Genomic DNA, 26,554 nt, shown 5'->3' on the forward strand with positions numbered 1-26,554 from the left:
TTAAAATAAGAATTATAGTTATTTTCCGGCAGTTATTGTCAACCTTCGTTCTTGAAAACGGCTGGTAATAAGAAATTGTAGAAACCTTTGAAAGAAATGTATTTTCGTTACGAAAAAACTCAAAACAGAAAATAACTTTTTATAAAGACGAAATTATCTAATGGCGACAACGATAGGTGATAGCAATTCGACGGGAAAACAGGGATATCTATTATCTGAACGAAACCTGGGTAAATGAAGGATATAGTGTTAGTAAAATGTGGCAGGTAAAAATTTAAAAAACGTGAGGCAAGGTTTCATGGAACGATGGTGCACTAGAATGAAAACACCATCGAGAAAAGGTTAATAATGACTTACTAGCATTTCAATCATAATGGACTGAAGCATGATGATAAGAATGATGTTTTCCACTTCTATCTTATTGTGTGACAATTATGATCCTAGCTACCACTGAAGGAAATTTCAAAAAATACCCACGTCTTCTTTTAAATAGCAATAATAGAAGCCGTTTCAGAAAAATATGCTGAAAAGGTGCTACTGGAAATAGTAAATTGGCATAAACTGCTTTGTACGAAATATCACTGGATTGTGAAAAATACAGTAATTGGCTCGAACATGTGATTGAAATAGAAGAAAGAATGTGGAAAGCTGTTAACATTCTAGAAAACACGGTTGACTCGAACTACTGCCTCTACTTCTCTTCGGAGGTTGTACTGACCTGTTGCCTTTCTCTCCCGCAATAATTTAACAGCCGTATACATTCCAACTCTGTTACTCAGCTAAAATGTTCAAGTTAGCCATAACATTATTGTTAACTCGAAATAGAATCGTTATTGCACAAATAGAGTATTTCACATAGAGTCATATCACCATCACAATCAACAGCACGATGATCGAATCACAGTCGAAGTCACACATCGCAATTTAGATTTTTTAAATCGGTGGTCCTGGGTAAGGTACGGAACATTTACAAGACGCATCGCATAAACATGGGTGTATTGAACTTTACAAAACGTATTGCTGCCTTATTTATGCGTTTAGTAGTTCCGCAATGCGAGATTGTTTTCCTAATTTATTTCCATTGTTTTCGAATTGGGTTTAAATTTATATTAATTTATGTATATGGCATCGGAGATCCGATTGCATTTGGTCATTGATCATCGCCTCTGTTTTTCGGAATTTCGGAAGTGTCTATACCAAGACGGACTGTTCGATTTGGCGTTAAAGTTAAGGTTAGGAATTGAACTTTGTTGGTGATTGGGCGGATATTAAAAATTGCGGGGCCATTAATACGATTTCAGTGATGACGGTCGTTGTTAATTTTTTCCCAAAGACACTTCCCTAGGCTGTGTAACTTATAGGTGTATTTACACATCCTCTGGATTTCTCCTGCGTGGGGTGTTGACTCTGTGTTGCTGACGTTCCACCAGACCGCTGTCTGAAACTGATTTGATTTGATTGCACGCACCTTAAATACCCTTAAATACAGTGCTTGAATATGCTATTTCTGTTCGGTAACCACTTTACAAGAAATTCTCATTCAAAAGACCACGATTGTACTTTCGGAAATAAATTTTGCCAGCTGTATTTTTAGTGGTATCTATCTCACCGTTTAATTGTTGTTGTTGATTGAAGTAAACCATTTTAATTTATCTATAAAAATGGATAAAAATGAGTTTCGAGCCGTGATTAAAGACTTTTATTAAAACGCTTAGACAAATTTATAGAGTTGAGGGGAAATTTTAAAAAAATCAACGAAAAAATTGTTTTTTCTCCTTTTTTCTAAGGACTTATTGATTGGCCCTCGTGCAATACTCGAGTTTCGATGAGTCTAATTTTACTTATATTCTTTTTGAGATAATTACAGTCATATTACCACGCCCGAGCTTCTTGCTTCTTCTAGAGCAGCATATCTCACACACATGATAATTTGTCAAATTGCTTACTACTAACAAGAGGAATTTCAAAAGCAAAATAATTAGACACAATGTCAAACTATAACAGCATATTTTACGTCCAAAATGATCCCTAGTTTGTATATGTCGAGAAAGGCCCCTTAATAGAACCACATATCCTGCAAATGGTTTTTTATTATTATTTCCGAAACAGGTTGGGAAAAAGTTTTAAAATTTTAGCGTTTTAGTAGTTTTGTCATATCTGATATTACAAATGTCAAATTTTGCTCAAGGGCGTAATTTTGATGGGTGCAGATAACAAAAACTGTAACAAATTTTTTCTAGGTTGACTTTTAGACTTTTTTCTTATAAAATCGGAAAAGTTGTGTTTGGTACACTTTCTTTGGGAAAAAGATTTTTAGAAATATACTGATTAGCATTTCCATTTTATTTATTTGTTATTTGTTAATTTTCATTTAATTAAGCTATTAGCCTATTTTTTGGTAAAATAAAATAACCTTATGGGGTAACCTTAGTTAATAATTTCGTATTGAATAGCTAACGATGAAAAATGACTAAGTTACATTAAGTTCTTAAAAACATTTCCATCATTTCGAATACATTTTCGCAATCTTATGCAAGAAGAATCTCGAAGCGATTATTCCTAATTTGATTTCAAGCAACATTAATTCGCCTACTGAAAAGAAATACACATATACCCCCCACCCCCCCAAGATAGTAATCTATAATCCTGCGTGCTGTTTTTTTTACAACGCTATATATACTTCTTAATAACAAATATCATACTTCGAGTGTGTGAAACTGTTTTTTGTTCATAATGGTTTTTTTATTAAAGTCTTATGTGAGTCCGTTCAAACGGATATTTAAATACCGCCTATATTATAAATAACGACTCTCATGTAGTGAATTTCTAGCCAACTAGCCAAACTAATTTTCTTCCAATGTTATTTTAACCAGACCACGTTAACGAACAAAAAAAGTTTACTCCGTCGTTTCTGTAAAAGCGCCTATTGACATTTTCCATATCTGATGACCGAGTAGCCACTTAATCAAGCCCATTAGTTAATGGCTTTGGATGTTTGTAATCGTCGTCTTCCCGCGTTCCATAAAAATGTTCTCTTGGTGGCAACGCAAAAAGACGGCCCGAAAAAGAGGCACTAAAATGATACCCGTCAGTTTGTTGATTTTAACGCTCCACGGTATATTTGTTTTTCTGAATGGCGGCTTTCGTACTAACGCGGTGCAAATTGGCTTTTGGTTCGGTCAGGATTCGAAAAAGTCGATAATTTATACCGTTAATACGCCAGGGAATTTAAAGTTCGACATATCAACAAACATTCCGTATTTGTTTAAACGTGTATGTACGACAGTATACTGTTATCGCGTTTACAAATACGCATTCAAACGAATAACGAATAATTATGCCTATTTTCGAACTCATGCTTGAATTTAATAAAAAGCGATAACATAAACCAACTAACTTTTTACAGTATTTCTACCCATTTGGATACCCGATAGTAATAGCAGTAATTAATAAACAACAAAAGTTTGTTTTATGGATTTTATTCCTTTTTTTTTACCTTCGGCACTCCCCGAGAAATATGAACGTGTGTCTTAAGTTTGACAAATTGATTCCTATCTTTAATAAAAGTTTTAATTAAATTAAGCATAGCTCCAGTAATTTCTAAGTTTTCCAACTTATTTGATAAAATATCGAAACCTTAAGCTTAAAAGCCTTTCTCTAGATCTTTTGACCATCATCTAATTCACCAGAGTCGCAGTGGCACTTAAAATGCTACTGTTTTCAAAGAAACCATATCGGAATTTGTCCACTTCAATTATGCTTGCAGAGTATTGTAATAAGCGCATTTTCATAAGTTTGTCCATGATTTTAGGTAAAGTTCTCAGTACTGAGATTGGTCTGTAATATTCCCTTTCATTTTTGCTACCTGCTTTGAAAACTACGCTTATTTTGCTTGCTTTTTAAAACACCTTTGGAAATCGCATTATTTATTAGCTTAGTTAAAATTGTTATCATATTTTCTTCTGACTTTGATCTCATCACAGCCTGGTGCTGAGTTTTTCTTAGATCTAACATAATTTCCCCATCTCATTTTCATTTGTCAGCTCTGTTTCATATTGTTGTTTTTTCGAGATTATCTTTGATAATACTCCCAATCTGTGTTTCATTAGTTTTATCTTGAAGGAAGTTATTAAGATTTAAGATGCCAATTTTTTACTATTCTTATCATATTATTGAATTCGTTTTTGAGTTTTCTACGATCAGGTTAGCGGGATTTTTAACTTATTGTTTATATAGTTTCAATCATGTCAATCAATTCCTGATTAATAGTAATGCTTTTCTGCATTTAGTGATTGAATTTAATAAGTGTAATGATTGACCTTTGTGTTTATTCCAAATTACACCATTTTTTTTTTAATCTGTTTCATTATTTCCTTGTTATTTTGATGTTTTCTTCTATAATGATCGATAAGCGATTGTGATCTAACAGCCTACTACTTTAAATCTTAAGATTATAATTTAAGTTATATTAATTTGAATTTTAAAATTATTTATTATAATTAACCGTTTGTAGAGGTATGGTCTGTTCATAGATATAAGAAAGTGACCAATTGCTTTTGAATGGGATTATCCAAGAGTGGTCATTAACATACAATGCAAGAAGATTATTGCCTAAAGTTTCGGAATTTAAATTCAGGTAAAATTTTGGTCCGTAATAGAAAATAATTTTATACCACCTGTGTTTAATACTCTTTGGTTCGATATGCTACTTAGTTTAAGTTTATTAGTAATCATTCTTATTTCGTGTATAAGACAGCGTGTGTCGAATCGTGTGCGAATTATGCAAAATATGTGCGAGTGTAATGTATCTCCTGGAGATACTCCCGCCCAAATGTAGAAAACACTATTCTATTGAGACTAACGAAGTTATAAACAATGTTTATTTGACTCTCATTGAACGTGGTGCCAGCAAGCAAGCATCTTTAGAAGCAAAGGCCACATTGACGAAAATTGCAACATCAACTGTATGGAAAATTGTGAATAATCCCATTTCATACGGCGTAAAATTTGCCAGTTATACGAGGAACAAAGCGTGCCTACATTAGATATCTTAATTAGAAGGCTAGAAAAAGATGAAACCGGTGTTAAATGTGGCAGAACTTCCTTATGGAAGTGAAGTATTCAACACATAGGATTTAGTTTTAAAAAATCTGACAAAAGGCAAGTTTTAATGGAATCTTTTAGAATTCGGAAATGGCGACTGGAATATCTAGAAAAAATTAGGATTTACAGAAAACAACCAAGGCCAATTATTTACTTGATGAAACCTGGTTCGACACTTATGATACCCCGAAAAAGAGTTGGGTTGACTCAACTGATAAGTGTAAAACAAACGCGCCATCAAAAAGAGGTTAAAGAATAACTATTTTGCATGCTGGCTCTAAAGATGGTTGGATTCCAAATGGACTTTCTCTGTCTGCGAAAAATATTAAAGATTCTTCTCTGGATTGCCATGAAGACACCACCGCTGATTTATTTCAAAGTTGGTTTAAAAACAAACTAGTTCCAAACATTCCTCCTGGTAATGTCATTGTAATGGACAATGCAAGTTATCACAGTGTACAGTTGAACTAAAACCCCTTCCTCATGTGACACAAAAGCAACAATCCCAAACTACATGTATAATAACGACATTTATTTTCACGAAGATTATACCAAAAAGCAATTAATTGAGGTTCTACAAAGCTTGTACCTATAATAGGAATACGTCTGTGCATTTTGCAAAAAATCTAGGGCATACAGTTTTAAGGCTTCCACCTTACCACTGTATATTTAATCCCATTGAACATGTTTGGCACCAACTGAAATCTGCCATTCATCGTAACAATGTTCTTCCCCATGTTAACTCCAATGTCCTCAAACTTATAGAAACCGAAGTTTTTAACATCCCTCCACAAAGTTGGCCAAATTCTGTTAAACATATAGAAAACGCAGAACAATCGTATATCCATATTGCAAATAATATAGATCAAATAATAATTAAAATAATAATAAAATAATTAAAAGCGATGATAGCGATAGTGATACCGATATATTATGTGAATAATTTTAACTAATTTAAGTAGGTAATAAAAATAATTTGTAATTTTATTTTAGATTTAAACATAAATACATAAATAAATAAATAAATATTGTTTAGTACCTTTCCTAACAAAACCCCAAATAATTAAATTCTAAGCAAAGTACGGACCTGTTCGGTCATATTTCATTCTTACAGCTCGGGTCTTTCCTTAATTCGTATCAGTTAGTCACTTTCTTATATCTATGAACAGACTTTACCTCTTCCTATTTCACAAAATTGTATGTTTTCACTAACATATATTGACACTCCTCTTTTATCGTTTCTAAATGGTATTTAAAATTCCAGCTGTGGTATGTATAATCTTTGATAATAAACTTAGATTTTGTACACAAGTCTCCAAATTTTCTCAAAAAGTTTATATCACTCTCCGAAACATTTTTAAAAGTAAAGACATTCTGAACTTTAAGTTAAAAAAAACTGTGTGAAGCACTGGTTCCCAAGTACCCAAGTATTCGATTTATTTTTAATCTTAAAGTAAGAGATCACGCAAGTTATGAGCTTCACGATTTAAAATGGTTAAATAAATCAAGTTGAGAAGAATTACATTTTGCTTGTTTTCTGCACAAACTACTTCCTGACCTTCGCCAAGTTTAAAGAAAAGGCGGTTTTATTTGAACTGTGGTGGCTTTTACTTAATGAAAATCCATTTATCAAAATAAATAAGAACTAAAAGTTCAGATTTTCACGAAATTATATATTTGGACATGACAATTGTTTCGACACCACCGTGTCTTTATCAAATGTATTGATAAAGACAAAGATCAAATACATTTGATAAAGACACGGTGTTGTCGAAACAATTGTCATGTCAAAATATATAATTTCATGAAAATCTGATCGGTTTTATTTATTTCTTTATAATGTTCACCAAAAAATAAATAAATACTCGTAATGATCGGCTCAAATTGTTTCCACCAGTAAAGCACCCGAACTGTATGGTGGGTTCGACTGTGACGAATCCACTCGACTCCAGAATAGACAAATTTTCTCTTTTATTTACAACGTAGTGCTTTTCAATTCTTTCAAGACTATTTTTTTTAATATACAGAACGATGATCGATATAAGAACACATCCGCAAAATTGCACAGATCGAATTCACCAAGAGTGGTGATACGATCTGCCCTTCTTCGGTAACGCATTTTAACTCCATGTACCCCGCAATTTCATTCGGCACGCATACCTTATTATCTTTTTCTGACTCCCCGAGCTGATTATACGTGCTTATACCCGAAACAAATAGAAATGCAAGATCTGCTAAAACGCCCGTAAGAAACAAGAACGTCCCCAGAGTATAACAAATCACACTGGACTCGTTCTTTTAACATGCAACGTAACATTTGCCAAAGGAATCCTATAATTAATTCACCATTAAGGCCGCATGCCTTCGCGATTTCGTACTTTCGCGTCTAACCAGCTGGAAATGCATATTTTTGCGCGTTAATCGCTTTAAGCTGCATATTTTGCATTTTACAGATTTTTTTTTATACGACGACGCCGTCTGTGCACTTGAGACTGGTTAAATGTACATCTCAGAAATGATTAATGGAAAACGCAAAGGGTGTAGCAACGCCATTTTGGATTGAGTTCGGTAGCTCACGAAATGAGTAATCTCTGAGATCTTACAATACGTTTGCCGAAGTGCTATGTATTCCTGGTGCACCTTTCCTTGCACCTTGAACAAAATATATGAAAGAAAACTGCAGGGATTTGAGATGTCGACCTATAAAAGTATGCTCAGAATATTGGTGGAGCACGTTTTTTGGAGCTAGTGTTTAATAAACGAGTGACTTAAAAAGTCAGAATTGACAAACGTCAAAATTCAAGGCGTGGGAAATATCTCCGAAAACATCTGATTGCTCGCAAACCCGTGCGGGAAAATCACGGAAATGTCCGAAGTGGCTCGATCCGTGGGAAACGAAACTGACGTGGTAAAGTGACGCTTCCCGCACGCTAGATCGCGTAATTAGGTATTTTACAGACGGGAGCAGAAAAAGATATTTTTCACTGCAGTAGTTTCCAAGATCAGGGTTGCCATGCTGTTAGCAAACCTTCAATAATGGAGGAAATTTCTTTTTACAGACTCCACTAGTTAAGGTAAATCTTACATATTGTTGAAAATAAAAGAAGTCAAAAACATTTTTTTAAAAACACGTCAACATTGTGCATTTGTATTTGAAAGATATATCCATTTATGTTCTCGTATAGAAAAATCTTTTAGAAATATTAAGCGATAGACGCGGTAGACAAGATATTCTGTGTGTATTATGTTGTAAATAGTAAAACAATAGAAAAAATAGAACCTTATAAAGTACGTCTCAAAACCCCCACTAAACTGGGTTTTTACCAAAGTACAATGTTTTGACTCCCCAAAACCCCCACTAAACTGGGTTTTTACCAAAGTACAATGTTTTGACTCCCTTGTACACTTACACATGATTCTCTTGAGTGGGGGCATTGATTGGCAAACAGTCATTAGGAACTTCTACTCTTAAACTGATATTTGAATTTGAGCATATTCGTTTTACCGACAAAAATTCTAGACAAAGTAACTTTAATTCGGACATTTTGCTAACGAAACAAAATAATATACTTAGATGATAAACTTTACCGCAAGGCTTTTATGAGAATCAGCGATCCGGAAATTTCCCAGATACAATTTAAGGCTCTTTATTATTTTAATCCTTTGAACTATACGTCATAGTTTTTTATTAAACACTCGCCTACATTTTAATCCTCTGCCCCAAGAACCGGTCAGCCAAAATGGTGGTTAGTTTCAAGGCAAGGCTCAGCCTTAGGGTCAATCTCATTTTTGTTTTTCATCAACATGATATTGAAATAGAGCTTTCTAAGGACTTCACATTGTTTTCGATTGAAATAATATCGAAAAGTTTGTTGCTTTAATGTGAATACTACGATAGGGTTTTTGTTTTTTAGCGATCTAAATGTTCTACTTGGAAATTAGCACAACGGAGAAAAAAGGGGGTTCTTCAAAGCCCCGACAATATCCTTAATAAAAATGAATTGCCACCAGAGACAAAACAAGCATGTAATAAGTTAAAGATTGTTGCAAAGGGGAGCCGAGTAAGTAAACAGGTATTTTTATGTTAACACTGGGCGTAACGTTCGCTCTAAAAACGTTCTCACGGACTGTAAAACTTATGTCGGGTAAAATTATTGGTCCTGCCCATAATCTATATTATGGTTACAAGGATCGTAAATTGTCTTCCATAAATCATTTGGATGAATAAAATGATAAATATCGTTTTATTGGTTGTCATTTGCTTATCGGCGCTCTTTGGATTCTAACGGTGCTTGAAGGACAAACTTTTTTAGGGAAGCTTTGAATTACTACGTTTTCAGAATGCCAGAAGTCTGGTATACAGTGTGCGGCAGATTAACGAAATTATTTCTAAAAACTAACTTTTTTATAAGAGTAGCCGAAGATGTACTGAAAAAGATGGAGTTTTAGTTTGAGGGCAAAATAAAAGTTGTTTTTATCAAATCAAAACGTCAATTGCGAATTTATACACACAAGAGATGCATAATATGTGATCACTGCACCGATATTGGAATTCACTTTGGCATTTGAACAGAATAATGGGCTACCGTTTCTTGGTCTTTTTTGATTAGGAAAGATAATAAAATTGAATCAAAGAACATGACGGTAAATTTAATATGCATGTTACCGGCCAAACCCGATTTCAGGCCAAACTAGTTTGTCCCAGGTCAAATCAATTTATAAGTCTACTCTAGTAGTTTATCTGTTAGAAAGAAAGGAACAAAAACGTTTGACTCAGGACTAACTATATTTTGGTCAAAGGGCTTAATAAACGAGCGACTGATTTTTTTTTTCAAGGAGACTTCAGCAGGCTACTGTAATATTATTTACAAATCTTCTGGATTTCGCCAATCATCCTTTTGGCTTCTTCAAAGCTTAACTGAAACCAACAACTGACGCAGGAGAAATCCCGAAATGTTATATTGTCGCCTAAAGGGAATCTTTTTGATGTACATGATAAAAAATATCGCACCCAGGATCGAACCCTCGGGTACTCCGGTTAAAATATTTAACATATTTGTACAATTTTTATAATATTTTTAAAGTCAATATTTTAAATAGAAGAGTAGTATTGATGCCTGTTTGGTAAAAATATTCTATGATCGACTCAATCGAATGCCCTGCTGAGATCGCAGAAGACTCAACAAGGCACTTCCCCATATCGATCACGTTTATCAGCATTCCATAAAAAAGTGTGTCGCTGACATTGCACTTTTACCATTTTTAAATTTATACTGATTTTCTGGCAATATTTTATTGTTTTTTCAATGATTAAGTAGGGGATACAAAAATGCACATTCGAAAATCTTCGAGATAACCGACGGAACAATAATCGGGCTGTAATTTTCAACTTTGCGTTCATTTCCTTTTTTAAATATGGGAATAACTCTACCGATTTTTAATCTTCACAAAATACGTATGTGGTACTACAATGTACAATCTAACTCGTTTAATTAATAGGTTTGGAAGGTTGTCAAAACCACTGAATTTTGAATTTTTTAAATGTTGTTGAAAGCGAATCCAAAAGTTCATGTTGTGTTAGAACAAATTTTTAAATCGTAGTAACTATATCTTTTACACTTATTAGAACGATCGATTTTCTGAAGAGTCTGAATGGGCGCATTTTTAAAAAGCTCTTAAAAGTATTTGCTACAATTAATGTCATTTGATGAACTACTTGCCAACAAGCTTTTGTTGTGTTTCCTAAAGAAAGAATCCTAGTTTGATAATATCGCTTCTTTGTTTAACGTCTTACGTTGTCTGGTTTAGACGTCCTCCTTCCCGCGGAAGCCTATTTTTGTGCCTGAAAACTATCGAATTTATTGTATACATTTCCGACTTAATTATAAATATTAGCAAAACGTTAAGAGAAATGCGACAGATGAATAAATTTATGGCCCATTCGGAAGAGATAACGATGTTACGTTATTTCTATTAGCCGGCGCCGCTGTAAATACATCATTGAATCGGATAGGCGGCAAAGTGCGCAACGTAATTCACACTTTTGACGGTAGAGATCGGTTATTAAACTTGACTTGTGCGGGAGATAACGATTTTTTACAATCGTTCCGCTTTTCTCTCGGGCCTGCGCACAATCTGAGGCCCGTTTGTTTGCTGTGGGTGTAATGACGAACGTGCAACCTGTTTACATCAGGTACCTGGCAGGCGCGTATCAGAAAGTGCCTTCAAAAAGGTATTTGCTGTAGTGAACGACCCAATTTATAACATAATAGCAGTGACGTGCGTGCTAGTAAATTTTTGTCAATTGTGGTCCGGGTCTATGAAACGACGAGGGTGGACTGATAATTCCCTGGCCTGATAATGAAAACATGTTTTATTTATTTTTTCAACATAGTCCCGATGGTCTATCGATCGATCTTAATAAAAAGTGGTTTTATCACTCTCTTACATTATTAGTCCCTTTTATTTTTTCAAGGTAGATTCTTACCCTTTCAAAATTTTTAAGCGTAGTCTCTGGGTAATTAGCTGGGCAAATAAGGCGGATAAGTAAGTAATTCTTATTTTAATTTTTGAATTTTACTAATGCAATGATTGACGACTATGTTGGGGCATTGTCTTAGTTTTGGTTAGTTTTCTTTTTGTAAAATGTATTTTTTTCTTTATTCCCTTACTTTAATTGCCATTGATGATTATGATGTGATATGATAAACTGGGACCACAAAGGCTGCGTACAAACAGAAAATGGAAAATCGTTTACGACAAGAGTGCATATTGTCTCCTTTATTATTCAACATGTATGCTGCGTATAATAAAACATCCCTTCAAATAGCCAAAATAAATAGCAATATCATCAACTGTATAAGGTATGCCCAAGATACCGTGCTGCTGGAGGAATCAGAAGAACAGCTACAAATTCTAATGAATATTAACTAACTCTAATGCGGTTGAGATAAAGCGTTTTGATCAAAATGCTGTCCAATTAATACTAAGGTTAAAAAGTGCAAACTCAGTATAAAAACTTGGAAACACAAAAACAGCGCCAACAAACTTACCGTGGAATGAAGAACTGTTCCCAGGCGGGAGGTTAAGATGGGAAATTCGATAAAATAAATTCCTGTAATATCCGTTAAACATGCGCTGCTCCACTTCACAAATTATTTCTGTGTATTACACTTTAATTTCATTTCAGTTTAAATATTATTTCTATTTGGAAGTGTCAAAATTAGTAAATTATGGTTTATTGCACATTGGTAAATAAGGTAAATAAATTTATGAACATTTTTCGTTATTTCCGTTGCGCGGTGGACTGTGTAAAAACACCAACTCGCCGAAACTCGCTTGAAGTGTTCTATCCACTCACAGAATTAAGAATTAATGATACTCCCCATATTTTACTACATATAAGCAAAAACCTTTCCTGATACGATTGGTATGGCTTCCCTTCGTTATACTTAAGTATTTAGTATTTTTTTAAACCCCAACCGGAACAGACCGAAATTTGTGTTTGAAACAAACAAAACGGTAATAGAAACCGATAAACATGATATTAAAATGTTGTTTACTTCAGTAAGTATTTTAACTATTTGGTGGAATATAATCATGAAATTTGAAGCAGATTCTAACTAAAACGAATCTATCTTTTAGACGTTGTCTTCAGTTCCACACTACGAGAAGGTTCTGTAGTATATTCAAATGTCATTTTAAGTGGAAAGACAAATTTAATAATTTTGTGGTTGAGCGGTGCTTAACGGTGGTCACCAAAAATGAAGGTACAACCTATAGACCTATTAGTCCATAGTCGCATAATAAAAATTAACAGAAAAATAAGTTGGTAAAATATTTTTTTTACTGCTAAAGGTATCATGTGAATTGTTTCGCCATAAACTCTTTGCCTTTTCATTATCTACTCGCTAATCATGATTTATGGCATTTATCTTATTCGACTTGATAAGTCAATTACGTACGCTGAGGCACTTACAATAACATAATGGCAGTAACACCGTTTAAATTAATTTTCTACTAAACTTACTACTAACTTACATTTAATCGTAATAATATGCGTATTGTTTATATTGCACCGGATAAACTAACCTAAATGACATCAGACGTGCGTAACTTAAATTACATGTATGCGAAGGGCGTATGTGTGTAGACGTCCCATAAAGTAAGATGATGTTTTTCATTATGGGATCTCGTACAAATTTCATTTTATTTGCATTTCCAATTTGATGGTTTAGGATTTTTTTGGCAGTTTCGCCAAAATAGTCTTTAAAAACAGCCGAAAGTTTAGCAAGCCCTCCTTTCTTCAGTTCATTTCCAATATGGACGCATATTATCACAAATCACAGACTAAAATAGACTTTTCCGCGCGCGGAAAGCATCACTTTTCCATATTAGTTTCGTTTCCCCCTGATCCGACCCACTTCGGACATTTCCGGGATTTTACCGCACGGGTTTGGGAGCAATCGAATTTTTCGGAGATATTTCCCACGCCTTGAATTTCGACGTTTGTCAATTATGATGGTCATGTCAATGAATGTATTCGTGTTATTTTGCGAAAATGTACCCAAAAACTAACAGTCGTAGAAAAAGTATAGTATGCAACACGTTCGGTAAACTTTTTAAGTTATTCGTGAGTCAAATGACGTTTACCGCACTTGCATAATATACTAATTTTCTACTCCCGTCTGTAAAATACATAATTACACACGGATCTAGCGTGCGGGAAGCGTCACTTTACCACGTTAGTTTCGTTTCCCACGAATCCGAGCAACTTCGGACATTTCCGGGATTGATTTTACCGTAAGGGTTTGGGAACAATCGGATGTTTTCGGAGATATTTCCCACGCTTTGAATTTTGACGTTTGTCAATTCTGACGGTCATGTCAGTGAATGTATTCGTGTTGTTTTGCGAAAATATACCCAAAAACTAACGGTCCTAGAAAAAGTATAGTATACAACACGTGGGATAAACTTTTTAAGTCACTCGTTTATTAAACACTCGTTCCGCTGCGCTCCGCTCGGGTCATATAAGCTAGTGAGTCAAAAGCCGTTTTCTGCACTTGTTGCATAATTTACTATTAAGATGCTGGTAAAATAATTGCACATATTCCTTCAATAGAAGGAATGTAAAAAACTAAAGTTTTTTTTTTCATTCCAATAAATAAACAAAATATTTTTTGAATTCTACAATGAGCGTATAACATTTTCCTACAAACAGAATGAAAATTGGTAAAAAAGGTTACTAGATAGATGGTATAAAAAAACTTAAACAGTTATCTTAGATAAAGAGATATACCAGGAAGTTTAAACATTATTCTCTTCGCAGAAGTTAGACCAAATTGTCAATCTGGTTCTATTGAAAATTGTGACACTAGAACTTCAAAACCTGAACATGTTTGGTAGGTATGGTAAATTAAACCAAATTTAACTTAAATAATTCGATCTCTGTAGTAATATAAAACTAACAATAAAAAAAACTTATCTGGGATAAGCAAAAAATAACTGCTGGTTTAATGCCTTGCAATAGCATGCCACTTGGAATTAAATGAAAATCACGAAGGACGTATTGTCGGTAAATTTCTGCCACTGTCAAAAAATTCGTGACATTTGGGTTTAATTTTTTCTGTACATAACTCGTCTAAGTCTGGAACCACTAACACAAAATAACCGCCGACGCACCGCACAGCTTAAAAACGAAGTGAATAACTCAGGAGGACTTTTTTCCCATTTTTTCCCTTTAACTCCAGTTACCATAGTTAGTATACTGCGATTATTATTCTCTTTCCTTTTCGTGAAGGCTTCGTAATATTCTTAAATAGGTATTCCAGTCTTTCAAGTATTTTTGCCACCGGCAAACAATTTCATCACTTTCCAATAAAACTGCTTTACTATCCTATCAATTTTTTGAACTGAGGTGGCTTTTACTTGATGAAAATCCATTCATCAAAATAAATAAGAACTAAAAGTTCAGATTTTCACGAAATTACATATTACACCTGTCTTTATCAAATGTGATAAAGACACGGTGTTGTCGAAACAATTGTCATGTCATAATATATAATTTCGTGAAAATCTGAACTTTTAGTTCTTATTTATTTTGATTTTTATCAATTTTTTTCGACTCCCTTCGGTAAAATACTTAATTATACGCAGATCCTGCCTACAATTTTTCCCTAAAAAAACAAATTCAGCTATAAAAATGCCATCGCCCATCTTGCGAGAATCGCTTCTATATTTTATTGCTCGAGCGCTCTATTAATTGCAATAATAAAAATTCATACGTACCTTAATTGCCGCGATTTATTATTCCGGGAGGCAGTGAATTGTTAACATCCATTATTGATTGGCTCTTTAAAACTCGCTATATCAAAGCGGCAGATTTTAATGTTCCGTCTTCTTCTGTAGTCTAGACCAAATAAACTTTTAATCAATACCGACGAAGCTTGTCTGTTATATTCTAGGAACTTTCTTTCTGCAGAGATTCGGTTTGTCAAGAAGCGGACGCAGGTGATACACCAAACAAAACAATTCAATTTAAATTTAAAATCGTAAAAACACCGCGTAAAAGCGAGTATTTCTATTTAATAACTTTTATAAATAACAATTATTATCAATTGTGCGTTAGTGCTAAGTTGTGGTTAGAAGCTTGCTGTAGACCAGATTTGTTCACAAAAAAACTGCTAAAGAAATTCGCAACCATATACTGTGCGAGCACCATTACGAGGACAAATGCTTTTCTCTAGGGGCTTTGTTATATTCTTTCCGAATAGCCGCAAAAGAGTTTAGCACCAAGACATGTTTGAAAAATAATAAAATGAGTTCTCTATGGCTTAATTTTTCTTTGAGTTGCTTATTGACTATAAAATTGAACAGAACAAATCTCAACATATTAAAAGTTGTATCAAAATTTTCATAATATCCGATTCGATGAACGTTAACTGAAATTCTCGTTCGTTTTTTTGCAGATGGTTCTAACAGAATTCTTAAACAGGCCCGGCGACAACAAAAGGGAAATCTATTTTATGGGGTGGAACGTCCCTCAGTGGGTGTACAACGGTTATTGCGCCATTGGAATTTTCGCATTCGGAGCGGCATGCTCCCAATTGACGACGGATGTTATGAAATACACGATAGGACGACTGAGGCCTCATTTTTACACCGTTTGCGAGCCTAACATAGACTGTTCTTTGCCAGAAAATCAGCACATTTACCACATAAACTTCAGTTGTACGAACCCATCTTATATTTACAATAAGAGGGTCATGAAAGAAATGAGGTAAGTTGAGCCACTAAAACCAGAGTAATCCTGCAGTCTAGGTATTTAGCAGATTGCGAAATTTTAACTGGTCGCCAAATGATATTCAACTGTGGTTATATATCTATCCAACTTGTGATTATATAAAACTTCCCAAAAAACATCGCAATGATTTTCTTTTTTTGCACTTAACGCATGAACGGAACATGAAAATGAAATGAAAAATGAAATCATATTTTCAAAAACGTTGGCGAGTTACTACCCTAGCTAAAGTTTTTAGAGATAAAAAACGTCGAGTTTTTTTGGTAGTGTTTGTTTTGATTATTGTAACAACGTATTAGCAATATTATATGCCAAACGAATATATTTATTTTAGGTACATGGCGCTTCAAAATTATCAATCTCAGCCAAACTTTCACTTTGACAGATAAGGTAAAAGTTAATTTCATGTAACTAACATCACAACAAAAATAAAAGGAAAATAAAATTCGTAAGTTCTCAACACAGAAAAGAAAATTTTTCAATTTTCAAAACAAAAATAAATTTAAACTGAAGGAATTCAAAAAAATATACCACATATTGAGCCAATACCACACAGAAATAACCAAAATATATTGTTGACAGCTCTCCACACAAAGCTTCATTCTGACTCTCATCCAGATATTTTCGATGTTGTGAGTGTGCTTTATCATCTAGATCAATAAAATGCTGATCATGGACCACTACCCTATGTTTATATATGCACCCTTCCATTTAATTAATACTCGCGTAAGAGGCCCAACCATCAGACATAATAATTGTGCCAGGTATAATGAATTTCTGTAAAAAAAAATTCTATGCGTAAAAGTCAAATTACTGAAACTTATAAAAAAAGAAGCACTTATTCAATTACTAACCAACATGCTCAAAATAAATGTCTAGTTAACAAGTTTAACAACTATAAGTATAATTAATAATTAATAAAAATAAGTAATACTTTCCATGTTATTGAAAAAAAAAGGATTAAAAATGATATTTGGCCTGATAACGTTTGCTTAGGCAGGTGTGGTACTTACACCAGAAAACATCTCCCAGATCCTCTCTTGCTCAATAGCCCCAAAAACCCACTGGCCTCAATGATATTTACTATGGAAAAATTTGGATTCATCCCTTTCTACCATTTTTGACGTGCCGTCATATAGTCCTCTACCTCCAATAATCATTTGGTTTTGTTCAATATTACCTTGGCAAATGTCCCGGTAAAAAGAGGCCAAATATAGTATATATTGCTATAGTATATATAAAGCTATTGAGATCTGTTATTGCAGGCACACTGTCTACTATTCTTAAATAGACACCTCCTCGCCAGTCATTGAATTGTTAGGAGAGGGTCATCATCAAAACCTATACGTGTGTCGTAAAAACATAGTTAAAAATGAAAAACCTGATTAAAGCTGAAGTATTCAAAATTTTATTTTGAATATTATACAGATACCAATTCTCCACAAAAATTGGCATGATCATTTAAAATCGTGCTGGAATTGAAAATTTTAATTATAGGTGCCGGATCATGATCCATTATATTTTTTTTATAAATGAAAGACCAGAAATCACAGAATCAATGGAATAATAATTGAATATTTGGCAACAGGGGACAAAAACTGCTATAGATATAGATTTCGCCAACTAACAATTTTGGTATTTACGACCCCGCCTATACTAAATACGTAAACTGCAGGATTACCAAACTATTGGTTTTTTACTATTTGAATTAATTAAGTAAAGAAAATACCTTTTTACACTATAATGGAAGTTTTGGAACCATTACTTTGAAAATAACAATTTTCTTAGAACTAGTTTATCATAAAGTTCCTAGATACTCTTCAAAAATTCAAGGGTGCAAGTAGAAGATCAGATTCTAATTTGTTATTTTATCATGGATTTAAATTAATGTTCTGGATATTAAGGTAAATGCCGTACTAACTACCTCAGCCCAAACTATTAAATTGAACAGTTTTCAAGTTTTAAAATTGATACGGAAAATGTATTGTGTTCCTCCGCAAATGTACCTTTTGAAAATAACCCATGGGTATCTTATTTCCTTTTCATTGTTATATGAGAATAACTGCTTCCATCGCAATTTGTTCTACAAAGCGTGGCGACATTTGAAACGTGATTTGAACAACTTTAGTAAATGTTGTTTTGTCGAGCGTGTGTTTCAAAATGTTCACTCCATTCGTTACAATGTATTATTTAACGTTTTACATTTGCCTTTATGAGAATGTAATATTTAGATTATGTACCGAAAGTTAGGCGGAAATAATTTTATGTAAAAGTTCCGTTACGATTTGTAAAGATATTTTTGTGACTTTTCGACCCTTCTAGAAGTTTCCATTTGTTGTTAATAAAATTTCAAATTTTTGCCGCTTATTTTCAATTGGGTTTTCTTCAAGCGTGATAAACTTGATTTTTATAAGGCTTTGTACTGATGTTGGTTAACATTACTCATAACAAAATAGATAAGAACTAAAAGTTCAGATTTTCACGAAATTATGTATTTATACGTGGATGATATCTTTGCTTGCTTTGTTGGAACGGACAGACAATAGAAATATTTTTTAAATTACATTAACTCATTACATAATCATATAAAATTCACTATCGAGATTGAACAGGATAACTCTATTAATTTTTTAGACTTAACTATTACGAAAGCGCAAAACAAATTAGATTTTTCAATTTATCATAAACCTTCGCACGAACACAGTCATACATAACAGCTGAAATCATCCTCATACACATAAAATGGCTGCATTTCACTCTTTTATACACAGACTTCTTAATACGCCACTCTCAACAGAAAATTACAAAAAAGAACTTAATATCATTAAATAAATTGCACTGAACAACGGCTACAATCCGTCTATTATAGATAAAATTATAAATAAATAACAAATGCAGACATTTGTCAAAATGTGGTTTAAAAATAGCTTTAAGAACTAACAATACAATAGGAAAATTGTTAAAAAACAATAAAACGAAATGTTCAAAATCTCAAAAATCAGGTGTCTACAGGTTGAAATGCGGATCTTGTCCTAAAATTTATATTGGACAAACAGGTAGATCCTTCAAGAAACTCATTAACGAACATAAAAGAACGTTTAAAAACAATAGTCTAGATTCTAATTATGCTACACACTTAAACACAGAAAAACACATTTTTGACGACAATTTTGATATTTTACATACAGCCACAAAAAGTAGAAAATTAAATTTATTGGAAGCCATGGAGATTAACAAAATGAGACATTCAAATGTATTGCTTAACGATCAATTAGATTTAAATACCTCTCCTTTATTGAACTTAAATTCTCAGAACAACATTAATTAAGGTTTTATGGTCATTTTTCGGTATATACAGTAGCAGGTAGTTTGTAAATTTTACATTTGATAAAGACACGGTGTTGTCGAAACAATTGTCATGTCAAAATATATAATTTCGTGAAAATCTGAACTTTTAGTTCTTATTTATTTTGGTAAATGGATTTTCATCAAGTAAAAGCCATCTCAGTTCAATTACTCATAACTATTGTTTGTTATACTGTCTCAAAGAATATCGGCGTTTTCGAAAAGCTTCTTACAAGTATATCACTAATTTCTACAATGAATTGTGAAAAATGTGTATTTGTGAATGTTAAATAAGTAGAGGTCATTAAATAAGAGCTGAAAAAATGCAGTAGACTAAGTTGTAAAAATTGAAGAATCTTATACTAGAATACAATAACATAGAGCCCATTGTAATTAATACTTATAGTGAAACAGGATTATATTGTGAATAGAAATAAACATAATATTATGTTTAATCTTTATTTTTGTAAAACACGTTAAAAATCCGTCGCTGATGCTCTGCCGGCACAAACCAAGACTTTGAGACAAAGTACCAATAAATTGTGCTTACAATCATTTACTTTGACTTTAACAAATTCATTTTTAATAGTTAGGGAATTTCAATTTTCAAAATTTACAATTCTAAGGTCTGAGGTTTAACACTTACACCTGAACTTTTTTATTTTAGCAAAACTTCACGGACTTATCTCTTTTGCTACAAGACAGAATATGCGGACTAAATTTTCGTAAATCTACAACAGGAAAGGTATTTTTTACACCTCGTCCTTATCTTTTGTTTCAGATTATCATTCCCGTCGGGACATTCTTCTTTTTCTATGTATTCTATGTTGTATTTTGCGGTAAGTAATAATATTTTTAACTTGTCCATCTCGAGCCATTTAAATTGGAATCATCTTGTAATCAACCTATTTGTTGTTTGTGATCAGTGATGTGAGATCTTATTGGTTAGCTTGAAATGACAGCGCATGCGCATATTCTTTGCTTTATTGTTTCATCCCCTCTTCAAAAGTTCCTGTATTATCAATATAGGCTGGGGCTCTATATGGGGTGATTCGGGATTTAAGGCCTACACTTTGATGGGTGATAGATAGATAGATAGTTTGTTTTTCTATTAATCACTTTTGAAGATATTAATTTGAAAATTGGTGTGGTTAATTCTTCCCGTAAGATCGTCGTTCTATCTGTGATATGTTGGGGTAATACTGACAAATTTAATATGAAGGGGTAGAAGGTAAAATTGGTTAAATGATTCATGCATTTTTAACGAATAAAAGAATAAAATTTAGGCAAAAATAAAGGAATATGGTTGTTTATCAGTTTAGTAACTGGAAGTTATCAGAAGCGTACTACGAAAATGCTTGGCGGAATAAAGCAGCCTCTACCTCTAAAAGCGTATAGATTTTAAAAATCTTTAAAATGCTTAAAATGATGATCGTCTAGAAAGTATTAACCAAGCCAAATTTTAAATTTGATACTTTTAAAAGTGAGTTTTATATTTTAATTAAAAAAAAAATAAATAAATTTTCGAGAGATCGAACTCATGTTTATATATTTAACTTTTTTTGCCTTAAATTATGCGATCTACTAGCCATTTCAGTTTGTGCCTTAAAACCTAAATCACACTGTATACTTAGTAACTATATAAGAGAGTATTCGAAGAAAATATAAAACGTCGTATTACTTAATTAAATTAACTTAATTAAAATGGTTCGCTTAAGAGCCAAGACTAATGGGCAATATAGACTTAGCTAAGCGTGCTTAAAATTTCAAATCGAAAAGTAATCAATTTTAATGACGTCATCGATGAGGCACGAAATTCAATGTTGGACAATGCTAGGAATAAATTGGGAGACAATGCTTCATTTATTTATTAATATTTAAGTTGTGAAAAAAACAGTTTTTTCGATTTTTAGCTCAGGCTATTGTTTTTTCCTCTTTTTTCGAAAAAAGTTTTGTTATAAAAGTTTCTTAATGTTCATAAAGAAATCTACAGTGATTTTTTGAAAAGAAAAAAACTAGCACGATATCTCCCTAATGGTTGGCTTTTGTCCCAACGTGTAACTTCTAACGACTCTTATCTTGCCCATTACAAGTGGTGCTTTCTTACAAATTTTGTCAAGAACACTTGCAACTGTGTGAAATAAACCTCAGATGGCAATTAAAAGTGCCTCAATTACTGATTCATTGGGATTAATATTTCCCGTAAAATGTTGAATTGTATCTCCCCACCCCCCAAACCTTCTGTTCCCGGCTCGTATCTTTCGCTGTTTTGACACAAATAGTTAAATCTGGGTGGTCTGCAACCAAAAGGGAGAACCGATTTTGATCGATCACTTAAAGCGTTACTTCCCAGCTTAATGAAGGGGTTTTGTTTTTTATTTACGTAAGCAAGCCGCGGAATGGAGGTCGTTGATTGATACGAGACGGATTTTCCTATTCACTTTTGTTCTGAAAAGCGCGTTACCCGCGCGTCTGGCAGAATTTGCTGGAGATACTTTTTAAGTTTCGCATTGTTCGTAATTGTTTCCTTGACACTTTTGCAATTTACATACAAAAAAAATGCTTAGGTAGAAAAATTCTTAGATTTGTACGAGGGCCGTTCAATAAATCATTAAACAATAAAAAAAAACTTTTTTGGATGCATTTTTTTTTATTTTTCAACAAAATATCATCATTTATCTAAGCGTTTTTCCAAATTTTTTGAAGCCGTCTGCAAAGTAGGATATTGCAAGCACCTCAAAATTGGCATTGGCTTGGACACTTATCTCCTCGGTAGACGTAAACCTTTGGAACCCTGGAAGAAACAGTCACTGAGGGCCAAACCTGGTGAATAATAATAATAATAATTTTGGCTATCACAACTGAGCGGGTGTGCACACATGCATTGTCTTGATGACAGGACGTTTTTTGCGGTTTCAATAATGTCGCATAATGCGATATAATACTCTCCTGTTATTTGTGTTCCCTTCCCAAGCAATCAATATAGATTTTGTAGTGAAATTAGACTTTCTAGAAAAAAAGTTAGAAAGTTAGGAAGGTTACAGATCCAAAGAGTTCGCCGCCCTGGATGGGAGTGAACTTCATTCCTTATCGCTAAAAAAACAGTGACCTCACGGCGCTTTCCAGTATTTTGCTCATAAACCATCACTTAGACGAGAAAAAGTTATAGGCCTTTTATATTTCCCATAAAATTGTAGATAAAATTATTTTCGTGTCTCCCACCTAACGCTTATAAATAACCTTGTAAACTAAACATAGTTCTCATCGGGAAGGGAAAAATTAAGCCACTCCATCTTTTTTCGGCGAGATTATCTTGAAAATTAATAGAATGAGCAAAAAATGAACACAATGGAAATTTAAGAACGGTTATTTCTCTACGAGGCCCACATGAAATGAAATATTTATGAACAAGTCTTAGTGGTCATATAACTTTGTATACCAGTGAGTCTGTACCACACAGATTTGAGTTCTCGGTCCGTTTTTTTACGTTTCTCCTTCTGTAAGCCTATTTCCGCTAATGAAATAAAACTATTTAATCATCTGCTCTTGCAAAATCAGTCTTTTTTTTCCAAACCGTATTTTTCATGCGATAAGTCGGTGGCAGAATTATTTAGCGCACTTTGATTCGTCGATCACTCGATCAAATCTAAATTTGTCCATAAACAGGACACATCCCCAATTTTCGTCATCAGTCTAAATGTTCCCGGGCCCATTCTAAACGCCTAGCTCAATCTCCTCTAGAACGCCCAGCCATCCATATCGATTTTCTCGCATGAAGTATAGTCTATTTCGTATAGTCTGGTCACTTACAACTTACAGCCACGTGATGAGCATTTTAGAGTTTCATTCTTACCTGGTTGACACTGGATTTGTCATTAATTGGTTGTGTAACTCTTGCAAAGCCCATGTATCTTGCCCAAACATCCTTTATTCTGATATCGTTGCCATAAGCGAGCAAGATCACTTCTTGAATTGTTGACAGCTTCTGCTGGGGTGCTGTCATAATGCCTCAGTTGCTCGCAATTGTGTATCGCGGTCAACATGGTGACGGTACATGTTATTAACGTAAAATTTCCTCAAAGGCGATGACTTAATTCGTCTTAACACACTGATCAACACACAACAATAATTTGGGCATTTAATATTTTTCAAAATACTACTTTTTATGACTGCAAAGAAATGTTCCAAACAAAGAAAATGCAGAATGCCCACATATCGAATAAAAAATATATATTATCTGCATTTTTGTTAATAATATTTATCCAAAGTAGAAAGAGTTTTTAGGTTTGTCCCTATTGAGTTTTATTATGTATATTATTATTCACTGTTATTAAACATATTATTCCTCTATATAATATTTTATATTTTATAAATGAGATCAAATCAATAATTTCAATGCTAAATATTTTGTTCTAAGAATGCCTTATGCAATATACTTAAGGTAGAGAATATTTTTAAATAAAGAATATTTTGATAGTATCCTCGGTGCTTTTACGTTTTCTCGCAGATTTACTTGCAAAAAAGGATGACATGGGACGGCTCGAAACTGTTGAAGCACACGCTCCAATTTTTGGCCGTTCTCAATGCGGTGTTCACCGCGATGACTAGGGTGTCAGACTACAAACACCACTGGAGCGACGTCCTCTCGGGCTTGCTACTGGGGGCTATCGTCGCCAGCATTACCGTGAGTATCATTGCTTTAGAGGAGCCCGTCTAAGGTTTATACTGATGAAAATGGACATTATTTTATGGGAATCAAAGAGACCCGACATAGCTGTAGGACAGGGTGTTACTTTTAATTTTTAAAACCTCTGTAAAATGAAGACTTTTGATACGTACAGGTTATACATTGTGGCTACTTTTAAAATAATTAAATTTAATTCGATACTATTTTTGCAATTTTAAGCATTTGGCTTTCTCCATTTGAAAGTTATTTATTTGCGGTTATTTAAAGTGAAGAAATCCGAGGAATAAAATTGCAGAAGTAAATAACCGCTAACAGAGTCTAAATAAATAAAGGTAATATATAACAAATTTACGGTATCCATTACAGGTACATAGTTTGACATGTTTATTATTAAAATTAATTTAATAAAAAGTCAAGGTAGAGGAAACCGAACCTCGTGATAGATGGCTTAAGGGAGCGAATTTTTGTAAAAAAAAAGAAACAAACAATCGAGGCTTTAATTTCATGTTTCCCTGTTTCACTGTTGTTATGTACATAGAATTTTCTATATCTTGTTTTACCTAAAATGAAATTAATAATTTAGTCGGTTAATTAGTTGAAATTTATGAAGTCCATTGTTAATTTAATAATTTTTATTTTCTGGATTCCTCTTGCGTTGGTTATTGATAAATCGAACTTGCTAACGCCAATAATGCTATTGATTTCTTCAGAGCTTAACTGAACAGTTGCCGTCTAAGTTTCAAAGCTTAACTGGACAGTTTCAGTTAGAATTAGCTCTGAAGAAGAACAAGATGATGGGCGAAACGTCAGCAAATTCGATTTAACAACACCGATGCAGGAGGAATCCAGAAAATTTTGTATATAGTACTACAGCAGAATGGAGAAGTTTCTTTAAAACTCTATGTAGAAATTTTATAAGACCAATACAGAAATAAATTTTCTAACCAAAAAAAGTACTTGAGAATCCTCGAAATAATAATATATGTGTCGGAGATCGTAAAATAATAAAAATAAAAATAGAAAATAGAAACTCGGTGGAGTGGGTTAGGATGGCGAGCAAGGCGACATAGGGTTTGACTTCTCGGATATATTAAAAGAATGCACAACGCAGTGTTTAAAACAATTGAATAATTAATCACTTAATTGAGTAAAGGGAATCCAACGATCCGCGACCCACTAGATCAACTACCAAATAGCTAATCAAAAATAAACTATGGGAGCTACTCGAAATTCGACCTAACCAGTACTTCGGTTCCGGTTCCTATGGGTCCACAATATTACGAATGACAGAATTAAAACTGTTTAGTCCAGACCGATAAATAATACTAGTCAAAAATCAATATTCCATAACAGCGGAAGCGAAATATGGGAAAATATCAACCACTTAAAGTTAACGGCCATGACATATATTTTTGGGTTAGATTAAGTACGTAGGTAGCTAGAAACATGATTAGCAAAGTATTCTGACCAGCTTAAAAAAATTTCGACGCATGGCATTCTGCCAAACTCTTTTCACTTTCGGCTCGAAAGATACACCTATAAATAGTTTTACTGAATCGTTTCTCGAAGTATTCTGAACCACATATACGACCCCTAAAACTTGTCACTTTGGAATTTGCCACGCCCCGTTTTTACAGGGCCCAAATTCTTTAATTTATTTAAGGGCTTTAACGTTTCACAAAAAAAATGTATATCTCTATAGAATCAGTTCTTGTTTCAATTTCAATTTTTTCTTTAAATGTGAAACAGGCCCATTATAACCAATGTTACAATGGGGACTTTTTACACCTCTCATTAAAGTCCACGTGACTTTATTGTTTAGGGTCGTAGAGTAATTTCTGAAATGATAAAGGGGTGAAATGAAATGAAAGGGGTGAAGGAATAGCGGACGTTTGATCCTGTTAATGTTAGAAATCGGTTCGTTGAAAATGGTGATTGGTATATTGAGTAATTGAATTGTTTAAGGCATAGTCCCTGGAGTTTTCTGAACATTTATTAATTTTGAGGATAAGTCCAGACACTTTAGATGTTTTTTAGAATAAATAAGACAGAAAAAATAAAGGCAAATCTTAATTTTTTACATTTATAAACCACGATAGTTGCTGTTAACCTATCGGGTT

General features: G+C 33.4%; 1 protein-coding gene across 5 annotated transcripts in view; it reads left to right on the top strand.

Annotated features, from left to right (window-relative positions):
- The window catches only part of LOC132708167 (putative phosphatidate phosphatase), a 54,067-nt gene that overhangs the window by 6,937 nt on the left and 20,576 nt on the right, over positions 1–26,554 (top strand). For all 5 annotated transcript variants that reach the window (XR_009619862.1, XR_009619861.1, XM_060680307.1 and 2 more), the window contains exons 3-5: positions 16,071–16,381; positions 20,529–20,586; positions 24,255–24,431. Coding sequence is in view for 3 of the 5 variants with exons in the window: in XM_060680307.1 (XP_060536290.1) it covers positions 16,071–16,381; positions 20,529–20,586; positions 24,255–24,431 (546 nt within the window). In the remaining 2 variants the exon portion in view is untranslated. The remainder of the gene's footprint in view (positions 1–16,070; positions 16,382–20,528; positions 20,587–24,254; positions 24,432–26,554) is intronic.

This window comes from Cylas formicarius, unplaced genomic scaffold (assembly GCF_029955315.1).
Source record: "Cylas formicarius isolate icCylForm1 unplaced genomic scaffold, icCylForm1.1 PGA_scaffold_10__41_contigs__length_53128322, whole genome shotgun sequence".
Classification (NCBI taxonomy): Eukaryota; Metazoa; Arthropoda; class Insecta; order Coleoptera; family Brentidae; genus Cylas; species Cylas formicarius.